The sequence below is a fragment of the Acipenser ruthenus genome, chromosome 25 (genome assembly GCF_902713425.1).
Source record: "Acipenser ruthenus chromosome 25, fAciRut3.2 maternal haplotype, whole genome shotgun sequence".
Lineage (NCBI taxonomy): Eukaryota > Metazoa > Chordata > Actinopteri > Acipenseriformes > Acipenseridae > Acipenser > Acipenser ruthenus.
Window position 1 is genome coordinate 23,537,121 of NC_081213.1, and position 13,754 is coordinate 23,550,874.

At 36.3% G+C, this 13,754-nt stretch overlaps 1 protein-coding gene across 3 annotated transcripts in view; it reads right to left on the reverse strand.

Annotated features, from left to right (window-relative positions):
- The window catches only part of LOC117963405 (receptor-type tyrosine-protein phosphatase gamma-like), a 183,967-nt gene that overhangs the window by 72,820 nt on the left and 97,393 nt on the right, over positions 1-13,754 (reverse strand). For all 3 annotated transcript variants that reach the window (XM_058999679.1, XM_058999677.1, XM_058999678.1), the window contains exons 3-4: positions 3,985-4,164; positions 1,834-1,982 (exon numbers count right to left, since the gene is read on the reverse strand). In XM_058999679.1, the coding sequence (XP_058855662.1) occupies positions 1,834-1,982; positions 3,985-4,164 (329 nt within the window). The remainder of the gene's footprint in view (positions 1-1,833; positions 1,983-3,984; positions 4,165-13,754) is intronic.

Genomic DNA, 13,754 nt, shown 5'->3' on the forward strand with positions numbered 1-13,754 from the left:
TAATGTGTTAAAAAATAATGTAATTGTATGTAAAAATAATGTGATATCTTGTAACAATTGTAAGTCGCCCTGGATAAGGGCGTCTGCTAAGAAATTAATAATTAATAAAATAATTATGTTATATCTAGTGTTTTTCATACTATGTTTTAACACAGTGATCTCTTGTTATTTCACACAAGTTTGATTAATTCAGTTATGTTGACAGTAAATTGTACAGTACTTGTCAAGGACCCCATCAATCACTTCTCTCAATATTTCTGTTTGTGCATAATTAAAACAACTGCAGGAAACATTGTTTCGTACATATATATTGGAGTCTATTCCATTGATCTAAATGTTGGCAGATTAAAATAACATTTGGGAACCAACGTTATGAGAATCAAACAATTAACTGTGGATGGGAATCACTATGGCCTATTTCTATCTGTAATAATGAATACAATGCCTGAGAGGGTCCTATTTCGTGATTTTAGATATTTAGAAATCTTCAGTCAAATGAAAAGCCTCTCCTCTCATAAAGTCATACATAAAATATAAGACTTTGCTAAATATGGTACATTGAACAGTTTGGATGCCAGGTTTAATCTCAATGATAGTCAAAAAGAGATCAAATTACTTTCTTCTAGCTGCAATGTTGCCTAACCTATTGTCAATTTGAACAAAATTAGAGCACGGTCACAGATTTGGAAACATGACATTAAAGACATTTTCTACATGCAGAAGTGATTCATTTACTGCTTGCATTGAGTAACATTTTTCTTGTTTAAGAAGTCATAATACACCCAAGTATTAAGTTACTCTCAACATTGACCCAAAGTGCTCTAGTGCAGTGGTTCCCAACCTTTTTCAATGTCGGGACCACCTTGGGGTTTTGAATTTTTCCCACCACTTGCCACACATTTTTTCACAACAGCATTTTGAAACTCATTTTTATATACACGTCTATATGTATAAGTACATGTAGAAAGTAAAGTATTTATATAATTTACCTAACTTATGAAGATCCCTGGGCTTGAATCTTCGCTACTAGTTCATCAAACAATGTTGCCATTTTGCGCATTGAAAGTTGGTGATGGCAAAGTTCATGTTTCTTTTGTTTAAAAAGTTTTTTTTTTTTTACATTCTGAATACTTTCTAGATAAATGGCATCTGAATTTTGCAGGTTTAAGGGTTTCGTTTGACAAAACCTGCTGACAAACGACGCACTGGAGCTTTGGGTCGACCTCGGATCCAGTACATGTAAATACCAGTGCTAGTCTCCGCAACAGTTCTATCCATTTCTAACACAACTTATTGCAGTAACTGAGTCACCAACTTCGCTCAACGTCCATATAAAAAACACACCGCAACGCGAAGATGAGGTGGATGGGAAGCAATTTGAAAAATAAAAATATGATTGGAGAACGATGTGCATTTATGTGAATGCTAGATGTAGATTGTTTTAAATAATCCTGGCTAAAAAGTCTGTGCCTTTATAATGTGTAACAGTTATTTTGTTAGTATTTGTTTCACATAAGAAAGCTGTTTCAGTTAATGGCGGCTTTGAAGGCAGTGATTGGTATTCCACCAAAGTGAGCTGTAATATATATTAATTTATAAACACACCTGTAATAAAAGAAAACAGAAAACCGAACTTTGAGAGTTGTTGGTGGACCACCTGGAGTTTACTCACAGACCACAGGTTGGGAACCACTGGTCAAGGGGATTCTGCATCAAGTTAATGTCTCCTCAGAATCATCCGATGGGAACACACTACTGTACAGCTTGTGTGACAAGGGAAACGTGTCACATTTTGCTCATTCATCTTTATTGTAAGCTGTGGACTTCTCTCACCTCAACTGGGAATCTCCTGCCGTTGATGCTGTGTTCTGAGCCTGCTGAAGCATTACTCTGACCCCAATGGAACTCCACTTTCTCTGCTTTGAATCTGCCTGGCAGTCCGGCACCACTGACAAAATAATCACCCTTCAGCAGAATGGCAACTAGAAAGGATTCAAGAGGCTTAGTAAATCATCATATTTGCTTTTATTAAAACCTAAGACACAAATTTATATAAATATTTGGCACAGCATGTAAATTGAAAACAATTTGGAGCAGCGTAGCCATTGAAAATGTCTAGTTTATCTGTTTATACTCTGGAGCACTTTAGGGCAATGAGCAGTACAGTAAGTGCACTCATTTGTTCTCTGGTCTTTAACCTCAGAGATGTGGTTTCATATAAAAGTGCTAATTTGATCAGCAGTAGCAATACATCTTTCTGTTTTAAATCTGTACTTTGGTCCTGTGTTATTTAGTGCTATTGCACTAAATAGTGTGTTTTCTTTTACAGTACTTACTGTAGTCCACCAAATTGGTTTAAGACTAGACATTGCCTTTTATTAACTTTATTGACAACCAAATGTAAGATTAAATTGCAAGATAGACCTCCTTATCTGTTTGAAGCGTAACATTTTATCAGGCTTTTACCATCATATCTTTATGGCAGATTACAATGCTTTTAGGACATGTACTGTAAGGCAAGGACATCACTTTATGTTTTAGTTGAAGTACATAATCGTAACGCCATCATCGATAGAAGTGCCCCCTAAATACCATTTCCTGCTGTAGCTGGAATTTTCAGGGAACTGTCCAAAGGTTAACAAAGGTTGAAGGACATCTGCTGGTTCTCGTTTGTGTTACAGGGTGTTTACAGGCACACAACCAAAGGGAATATTATAGTTTTTGTCGTTTAAATTGGCTTTGGAAGGGATGGGGAGACAGAGGGTTAGCTTTGATGAGATTTAACATGGATGATATAGGTGCTCTTCCAGTCTGAAAAACTGCCATGCCAAGCTTACATTTTTTAACAATGCAAATTTATAATTTCAAGGTTCCGATGCTCCTGCATTCATTAAAGAGCAGTCTTGAAATTCGACTTGAAGATAGTTGACTATTTGGGGAAGAATGAATAAATAGATAAATACAAATAAATAAGAAAATTGCTAAAACTCTGATTTAGAAAACAAGTTTCCCCTCAAGAGTAGAAGTACACCAAGCAGAGCAGTATTCAATTGCAGTTTATAAATAGTTCACGATCTATAAATCATTCATGGCACTATAAGAGGTCATTTTTCTTGTTTTAGATAAATAATTTAAAATGATAATTAAGAGGCTGTACATTTTGAAATGTTGCAGTAATTGTTAATTTTACAGGATTTTATTGCTTGCTGGGAGACATGAAACAGTAGATACTGACCGCTGCCACCCCATCCCTGCCAACTGTAGACTTTTGCCATTGTTCAAATGAATTGATGCTCATCGTTTATACTGCAGCAAGTCCTTGGGATTTCATACTGCACTGCGATCACGAAGAATGGCAAAACCCTGAGAGTATTTTTCTATTTAAAATAGCTCTGTGGACATTTCAAAGCAACTCAAAACCATTTCAGAGGACTGCATTATTAATAACCCTCTTTCTAGTCTTATTCGACGACATCTGGTAATACATTTTCCATGAGCGGGATAAAATGTATAGTTATCATATAATTTGACACTGCTAATTCACTCAAATGTTACGCCAAAATATTATTAAAAAAAAACAAAACGCTTAAGTAAATTAGACTCCAACGTAATGGTAATGTTCGAAGTACATTACTCAATTGTTTTCAACTTGACATTTATAGTTGTGCTCATTTCATCCTAAAATAGGTTCAGTTGCCTACGATGAAAAGTTATTTTATCCTACAACATTTATAACCATGAAAGATGAAAAACTGTCATTTCTGGCCTAGTTTTATAATGACTCCTCCCCACCCCCACACACAACTTTAGATAAAAATAGACAATACTTTCTGACAGATTAAGGGGAATAGATGCAAAATACATTCAGATATTCTTTTAACATACAAATAACTCATTTAACTGTTTTAATCTGATTCCAGATGGTAAACATACAAACACATGCACATATGAAAATACTCTTAACACTGTATGCTAAGCACTTACCAGTTTTCCCTGTATTCTTCATCCATGTTTTGTTTGAAGATTCAGCTTCAAACCCCTCAAGGATGAGTTCTAGATTTTCTGGTACAACTTTAGTGTTTTGGTCTATGATGTCTATGGGGGACTGGCTCATCCCTCTACATTCTGCATTCAATGAAACCCAGTGCTCAGGTCCATAGGTTCCTAAAAATAAACAAAGAAAACACGTTTTGGAAAAAAAGGTATGCAGAGGGTCACCGCCACTGGAGCTATCAAAAATGAGGAAGAAACAAACACCATAAGCGGAAATGAAATGCTACTGTATAAAGAATAGAAAGGGTTAATAAGAATACAACATTTGCTTGACATACTAAAATAAGGTTGAGCTTTCGGTATATTATCACTGGGAGTGAACTGAGCCCTGAACAATTTGACACCACAACAACATTGTAATAGAAAAATGCTTAAGAAATAAGCAGTTAATAATGTTTGTACCTGCAGGGATTCGGCTCCATCTGGCTTATGAAAAGCCCATTATCCTCACTTTAGAGCAATGCTTACATTAACTCAACCAGGTGTTTCTTGAGGCCTTTGGGCCACAAAATGGCCATGTGGGACTTCACCTCCATGACTATAAAGGTCACACGCATTGAATTGTGGGGTGTCTGATAAAACTACAAAAACATTTAAGAAAGAATGCTCTGCAGAAACTGCACTTATTCTTTTTGAAAAGGTTACAATCCATGTAATAAATACTTAGGGATCGAAAGTAATTTACGGTGAAAATTGCCAAAACGTAGCCTGCAGAAAGTGAGGAACAGGGCCACCTTATTGAAAAAATAAACTTCTAGCGGAAGGTTAACTACTTGTTTCCACGTAACCTTTTTACAGTCGTAGTGATGGATAATAGTTAAAGGCAAATGTGTCCCTATTTGAATTTTAATGCATTCAATACATAAATAAAACCTAATAAGCAGAGTTTAAAATGCAAATCTGAAAAGATAATAAAGTAAGATATGGGATCTTGTCACTCAAAAAACAGGGTCTTTGAAAGTGAACGTGAACGCGAAAGTCTTTGAACGTGCCACCAGTTACCTAGAAAGCGTACAAAATCATAGGGGTTACAGTGCCTACAATGCCTACTGCAAATGCAGGGCTGGCTTGAGTGTAACCTCATTGGTGCAAAGTTATGATGAACTCTCGTGTCCAAGTAACCGGGAGTTCATTATTGACTGAACCGTGCCTTCCTTTGACAGGCATTCATTTAATGCACTTCTCAATAGCCTGAGGGTGTTCTTCTCCAAGACCAACCTTGAGGTCATAACCAATGTCTTTATTAATTCACTAGTCGACTACTGCAACGCTCTTTCTACTGAGTCTCCTGATAAATCTCTGGAAACTCTGATCTGGTGCCAAACATTCTCTTATGAACAAACCCTGTGATGCTCCAACAGTGGTTTACTGGATGTCCTGACACAAAAACTGTCATTTCGACAGAAATGCAATCTAGAGCACGGCCCAATGGGATTCCGACTGCAGGGAATCACTCTTCTACACCATACATTCAAGTGCACATTTAACTGAAAGTGATCTTTTAAATTTAATTTATTGGAAACAGCTCATGCATATGACCAAGTGCAATGCCTATTTCATTAAAAGGAGGAAACAGATTTTTTTTTTTCTCACACAGCCTTGGAGGTATTGATTAATACAAATCTGGATTTCATATGAAAGCATACACTATGGATTTCAGGAAACAGAACTGCTAATGAATGCTGCAATGAGATTGTGGAGTGATCAGTCATCCGGCTGCTTTATACTATTATACAGCTTTATACTATTATACAACTTCAACCAGACCACCTTGTTGGTACTCGGGGGAGGGGGAAACTAAATATCTTGTTTGTGCTGGGAAACTAAATATCTTGTTTGTGCTGGGAAACTACTTGTATGTGGATTTAAAATCCTCTGTGGTTTAATTAAACTTAAGTAAGTCTTCCACAGTATTATACATACGTACACACACACTTACAGTTGGTATCACCCCATCCACATATCTGTAAATGTTATTGAAAATAAATAAGGAAAAAAGACAATCTGAAAGTGGGCCTACCCCTATATGCAAAACACAGGAGCTTTTCTCAAGCCGTTTAAAAACCAAGAAAACAAAAACTTGAGAAATCTGAGACATACTGCAGGACTGTCAGATCAATTTAAGCACTATCAAGACAGGTTTCGAGTTACAACTTAGGTCTATAACCAAGCCACAGAATGACACGTCTGTATAAAATAATTACATCACTCAAACTACAAACACAGATCAAGTGCAGGAGTAACGTTGCACTTTCTACATATACAGTCGCAGCCTTCATAGATTTGTATTTGTCCCGATTACCTTGTGGGAAGGGGAAGGGGTATTCGATATAAGTGCCACCAGAATCCCCAGGCAATCTTGTAAAGAACATGCTCTTTAGCAAACCAAATGCATAATTAAAAAGCAGTAGGAAGCTCATCTGACAGACTCTGTGTTCACAAGCTGAAGAGTGCAGTTAAACAAATCAAACACAAGTCACATAACAGGATGATGGGATTTAGAAAATATTTAAAAAATATGTATAGCGACCGTTCCATTCTCTTCCTTTTAATTGAAGATAATAAAGAGGATTATTTCATTATTAAACCCACTGATAATAACGCTGTATTCAAATATATTCTGTTGATAAGAATTGCTGATCAACAGGGTACAGACTTTCAAAGAAGATCATAGGAATGTTCTGCATACTGTTAATCAACAAGAATGTGTAGCTATTACCACTTTAACATTATGCTCTTAATGCAATTTCAAAAGACCTTTTGTTGAGTGAAGATTGGATACTTTGGGTCATATTAGTTATGCAAGACAGCTGTATTGGATTACAAGCCTTTTGAAAGACATAGTTTAAAGCATTTTTGCTTTTCAAGGATAGAAGTACAAGAAGAGCACCTCTAAATAATGTTATTATGGGACCTAAAAGCAACCAATGATGGATTACTATATTAAGAAATTAATACCACATGCTGTGCAGTTATCTAGTAGTAGTTGTGTCATAAAAAACAATTCTCTCTTTTTTGAAGCATTTCAGCTCACAAGCACGTATACACTTACAGTATATTTATACACAGCCCACAGCCAGCATGGTATAGAGGAACCACTAGCCAACCCTTAAGAGTTTTTTTGTTTGTTTTTGTACAGCGAGTATTATGACATTTTTTTTGTTTTGGTATCAAAATGTGCTCATAGTTTTGTAGTCCATATTAAAATGTGTTTGTGTGTTGCATGATAATACCTGTAGATTATGAGATGGTAAATCAAGTTCATTTGGCAAAAGCCTATGCCTCAGACTCAGCCTGGAGCCACGATGGAATCAGGTTACCATTTTCGAGGCCACTTTGTGATAATAAGGTGAGTCGACAACTACTGGTACCCAATTTAGTCTTCAATTTAAAACTCTCACCTCCATGACTGAAGAGAATACAAGGTTGAGCTGGCCCAGCAACAAGAGCACTCACCAGCCTCTGAAGCACCATTGTAAGCATCTCCAAAGTACAAATTGCTGCCTACTGTATTCTAAAGATTCAAGGAGAAATGTTCCCTCTCAAAAAGCTGAAAATTTAAAAGCAAGATGACAAAATCTATCCTTGAGATCTATTCCAGCGCAGGTTTCTTTTTTCACCACAGTCCAGTAACATGGATTTTAAATGTACATTGTTTTACATGGCACATAATAAAAAAAAATGCCTGTAGTATTTTGTGTACAGAGTAAGTCGCTTCAAATTGTATTTCATTTTCATTACAGGTTGTATTAATGAGCCTTATGTGGTTTGAAATCACTGTGAATGGTTTATATTCAATTTATTTTACGAGATAGTCTTGGCATCTTCACAGGTCATAGAGCCCATGGCTAGCAATAACCGGTTATACTGTAGTAAATTAAAAAGAGAAAAAAGTTATATATTTCAGCTACCTACACAATAGTAATTGATGTAATTTAGAAAGTGAGTATCCATGTTTAAGAAACTGCACAGGCTCCATTTCTTTAATAAATGTTAGGTTTATTTTAATATATGCAGGGAATCATTCTCGGATCCAAAGAAAGGATTCCTTCTCAGGCCCAGGAAAGGATTCAATGAAACATTCAATGAACAAAAGGTACCTTACATTATTTATAGCAAACCCCTGATTGGGTTTCCTCTCCCCAATCACCCAAAACTACGCCCGGCTGATTTATGGCTGTTTCAGGGTCCATGTGCTGCGTGGGTAGTGTTGTGTGTATAAAATCTAGTGTTGTGTGCAAGCAATCCAGCCAGTTAAAACTGGACTCTATCTTATGGCCTATTCTGACTACATCTCTCCTTAGAGTCCTGGGTCCCTGTGTAGCTTCACAGTTTTGTTATGTATTATCTCCTAATGTGCTTGAGATCCTCCTGGTCCACTGTGCTTTGAATGCTAAAAATCTCCTTAGAGCCTGGGCACCTTCCAGCCCATAGTGCTGTTATTTATTGCTTGCTTGCTGTCAATGCTGGGCAAGTAAGCTGTAGGCCGAGTCTGTGACTCTGGACCTCATCAATTGTCAGCCATACGTACATTTTGGAACTAGCAAATCTGCTCTCTCCAATGTCAGTCGCTTTTCAGAAAATAACACGAGTGTAGCTCTGCCAGTCCACGTGCATAGCAAACTGCTACACAATTCTTGTTCCATGTTTTCCAACAGTAATAATTCATACATGACCATAATTATAGATTGGATTTTCCTTTGTGTGATTATTTTGTACAACCAACTGTTTAAATAACTTTAAGAGTCGAGCGGCTGTGAAGTTTTTAAACTCTTGGCAATGGTGACTCACTTTTACAAATGAAAACCATTAACTGGAGTTTAATCAGGTGGTTTTCATTCATATTCAGAGCAAGCTGGAACTAACAATAACACCATGAAAAGGATGCTGTTCACCTCAATTTTCTTCACAAGGTTTCTGAGACAAACACCTGTACCAGGTGTGTCAAATGAGGGTCTACTACCCAGGGTAGCTTTTTAATTAACACATTTACTGTTAGGAGACTACAGCTCTTAGACGTGCAACATATCAGAAGTGTTAAAGTAAAAGCAGTTAGATCACAAGGCGAGAACTGTCTTCCCACAAGTCAATATATTTGCAGCACATCTTTTATACTGTTGTTACTGTTGCTCTACAGCTTGAGTCTGCTCTTTATTTCTTTGTCTCTTCTTTTCCCAAATCGAAATCTATCTGGGACTCAAATTGTATTTATTTTTGTATTTAAAACCTTTTTTAAGATGAAATTATTAATTTGACACAATTGAAAAACTGAGTGTAGCTAAAATAAAGTTAATTAGCTTGGCCTACAATCACAGCATGCAGAATAACGTAGAGCAGCAAATGCCCATGCAAAGTTTTAAAAAGATTTGGGTAAGTGGTTCAGAAGAGTAAGCAGCGAATATAAGTGTGACGGACATGCTGTATGGGGGCCTGCAATATATTCCCAATTCTGGGGAGAACATCCTCAGAAAGGAATCATTTAAATATACTTAATTTTATAGAAGGACTGTGTGTGGCATCATCAATTACTCTGTTGAAATGAGGAGAAAGAATTGCCCTCAGGGTACATACTGGTGCATTAAAGCTTTTTGTTACTTAAATGTCACTATTAGATCTTTGATGCCTCCAGGATTTATTGTACAGAGATCCATTAGGCTTTGATGGTGCCAGCAGTATTTCCTGGTAAACAGAAAATAAAGCAGCTATTGTGACTAGCCCTGTTTAGATGATAAAGTAAGCAGCTTATTCCGCTCACTTTTTCTACAACGGTATGTTTGTATGTTCCAGAACATTTTTTTTATTTCTTGCAAATTAAAATGAAATGGAACACAAGCATTCTATATATCTTACAGAATATCATGACACCGAAGAACACATTCTAAACAGGGTTGCCGGATCTCGGACAGAAAAAAAAAAAAAAGCAACCTCGATCTTCAAAACAAGCCCAACTCTAGTGACTCCCCATTTCTGATCACACTGAAAGAAATGAACTTACATGACATCATTTTTACCCAATTGTTTGGGATACTTTAAACTATGTTTTTAATATATTATCAGTCTGCCACACAAAAACGTAGTTGCAGAAGTGGGAGAATACAAAACAAATTGGGCAGTAGACCTCTTCATTTTAATTCAAGTAACGGTAGTTAAGAAAAAATACATCTGAAAAAATCTGTCATTTGTATTATTTAAAATAAAATGAACACATTACTCAATAGGTATCGGGTGCGAATAACAGAAAATAGACAAACCCATCAGAGACCTGTTCCTTTCATTCATTCACTGTTCTGCTGACTGACGCTACAAAGAGGGCTGCACTTAGAGCAGTCCATTGAATGTTCTGCAATCATTCAATGGCTAGGTTAAAAACAGTACAGCAAAGCATACTGTTCAGAAAATAAGAGCTCTTTATTTAAAACTACAGTATGCCAAACCCGTGCGTGATGTATGAATTAACATGCATTGTTAAATATTACTTTTGACATAAGCGACCCACGAATAAAAACAAGCCCAAACTACAAAAGTGAGAAAGTAAAATTCAAAGCGACTGGCTGCACGGGCAAGCCCAGTTCCACTGGTTTTAAGTGGGACCGGCAACACTGATGCCAAACTCCTCAAAGAAATCAGGCAACAGTCTTTACTGGACTCTAAATCATAACTGATTAAATTATGTGGGCCTCTATTTTGAAGCATGTGCAAGGCAATTAAAAAAAAAAAAAAAAAATTGTAAAAAAAAAAAAAAAAAAAACGAACGAGAAACAACCTGAAGGGGCAATTAAATTATTGCTCTGAGTAGTTTCTGATTTGTTTTATACTGTTCAAATGATGTTATTTTACTTAGAAAAATTTGCTTTAAAAAAAAAAAGAAAAAAAATTGATCCCCTTGATTCTCTAGTGAGTAGCAACACATTTGTACCTGAAGCGCAATAGATTAAAGTTGTAAAAATGTACTGCCCTTGGTCCCACTAGTTGGCAGCTCCCTGTTATTGACTCGGGGCTATGTTCAATGTATTGACCTCAAAAGCAGCTACCATAATGAAGGGTTCGTAATGTTTCATCCTTGTGGATTATAAAACTCTATCAAATGCTATTATACATAAAGCCATTGATTCAATCCACCTACCAGATGCATTTCAAGTGATATATAGATGTTAGATAAAAAAAGAAAACCAAAAATAACAAGGTAATATTAAAACATCACTATAGTAATCTACAGAATCCTTGGGGTCGTCAAATAAAGGGGAAAAACGTTTATAGTTTCCATTATTTTTCCGTGAGAGTGAATTGACTTCAGTCTTATGTGATAGAATGGAAAATGCTGGGGTTTATTTGTACTAAATTACTTGGTCAATCCTCATTTTCGAGCTGATTCTTCAATACCCGAACAAGTGTACAGGTTTTTAAAATTGCTTCATGCTCTAGCTTTACACTGAAAATGCCTGGTATATCTATTCTAATGCTATTACCTTTAGCAGCTGTTCCTGGTGCATATTTTCTGGACACCAGACCTTCACAATGTACTCATTTGAAATAAATAAATGTGAAGACGTCGCAAAATGATCTATGTCTAGTTAAGCGCTACTCAATGGCCATTCATGACCTTGGTCAATTAGCATCACAGTTATTTTACTTTAACATAATCATGGCACCATTCCATAGATATTGTCCATGGTTAGCAGCATCTTTTTAAATGTGTAAAAAGTAAAGACTTCAGGAGGGCTTTTTTTCCCCCTTTTGCATTAAGAAGAAGTCTTTTTCCCACAACTTTATTCCAGTGTGACTAAAGGATGACCAGTTCCCACACGGCCTCACTGAATCTTTATTTACAGTAGACCCCCCAAACACCCGTATAGCCTATGCTTGTCGTTGCGTATCACTAGTCTCCCTGGAGTCTGGCCTTGTATCTGCCAGGGCTCATCACACCCTGATGTATTGTCTTTACATGTCACTGGAATTTATGCACAGCAGACCTGACAACTGTGAGATGAACAAACAAGGCAACAGGCAGCTTCATACTGTAAGAGGCTTTTTAAAAATCAAGTAGCAGATTACATTTTCTTAACGGAGGACAACAAATAACTAGGCCTTAACCTTAATACCTATTACACAAGCACTGCTAATAGCATCTACTGCATTAGCTCATATTTAGAGATGATTCGCAGTCTGTGGATCCTGTAGAAAATAAAATGCAGCTTCTTGGGCCATAGCTGGGAACATTTTTCACGGAGCAGAAAAAACTGCAGGACAGGAAACCGCCCCCCAAAATAAAAAATAAAATCTTGTATTGTCAGAAGTGTCTGACTAACAATGCAAATTCATTGTGTTGAGTATAATCATGGATTATTGATTTGTTAAGCATTTTAAGTTCTTGTACTTTATAATGAACTGTATTGTACTGTATAGTACTGTATATCATATCGCAGTTGCTCTAAATAAACACTTTAGGCTTAGGATACATATTAATGTAAACTTACTACATATACTTTGCTTGTATAACACTTTCAATAAATCACTACCCTATAAAATGAAATATGCTTGGACACTGGTCTGTGGGTTATGGCAATGACTCATATTGCCAGCTATGTTATTTCTGCCATTTTATATTGCTTTGAGTAATAATAAATGTTTCATGTGATCTGATATAACCAATTGGGAAACTTGAATGCAACAGGAAATAAGATTAAAAAAAAATCAACCAATTAAATTAAATAGGAAAGATTAAGCATAAATACATGATATACAGTATGTAAGGAACATCTTAGTTTATTTATTACATTTTTTTTTAACTTATTTGCTTTACAGCATATAACTTCATTTTTGTTTTCTTTCTAGATTTCTTTTTCCTAAATTTAATTATTAGTTCACTGAACATTGGGAATGGCAAGGACACAGGTCAACCCTATCCAAACCCAAAAGACAACCTCTGATCTTTAACTTCCTATCAGAGTCTGACTTAAGTTTTACAGTACAGTAGACACACGTTTGGGCTGAAGTGTCTCAGATTGCTTACATTATTGTTCTGTGGAACCCCCCAAAAAAGGAGCTTTCTTTTATAACACACAATAACCAGTAACTCTAAAAACCCTGTCTACAGCAAAAAACAGGACACACACACGACAGCTCTTTATCAAGTGTCAAATTACATTATGCAATCCTGACTGTTGACCAGGGCACCTACCAAGTAGTGTTGGCACAGACTTCCCTTCTTTAAATGCATTCCTTTGATGCCTAATATACAAGTCAAGAACCTGGAGGATAAATACTGCAGGGGAAGGAAGGTGGACGCAAGCATATTTGAAAGGAAAGCTGTGTAAGTCAAGCCTGCACAGAACACCTACTTTATATCCAGGTAATTTAACATGTTTAATATAGCAGACACTGGCAAACTCATAACCTGCAGATGGGTTTGATTTTCAGTCAATTGCTCCTTAAACACTGATTCCAGAATTTAAGGTTTTTTCTTTTAATCATATTGGAGGAAAAAAACAAACACACACATTGTCCCTGAGCAAGCAAAACTTAGTTTTAACTTCTCATGGCAAAAAAACACAAAATGATCGCCAGATCAGATCATTTTCTCAGCTTTCCTTGCATAAAGTGCAACGAACAAGACAAAACAGAGCCATAATCCCCAAGATTTCAGGAGAACCCCTGAGCCAACTGAAAAGGAAATCTTATTCAAGACATTTTAACCTTGTAAG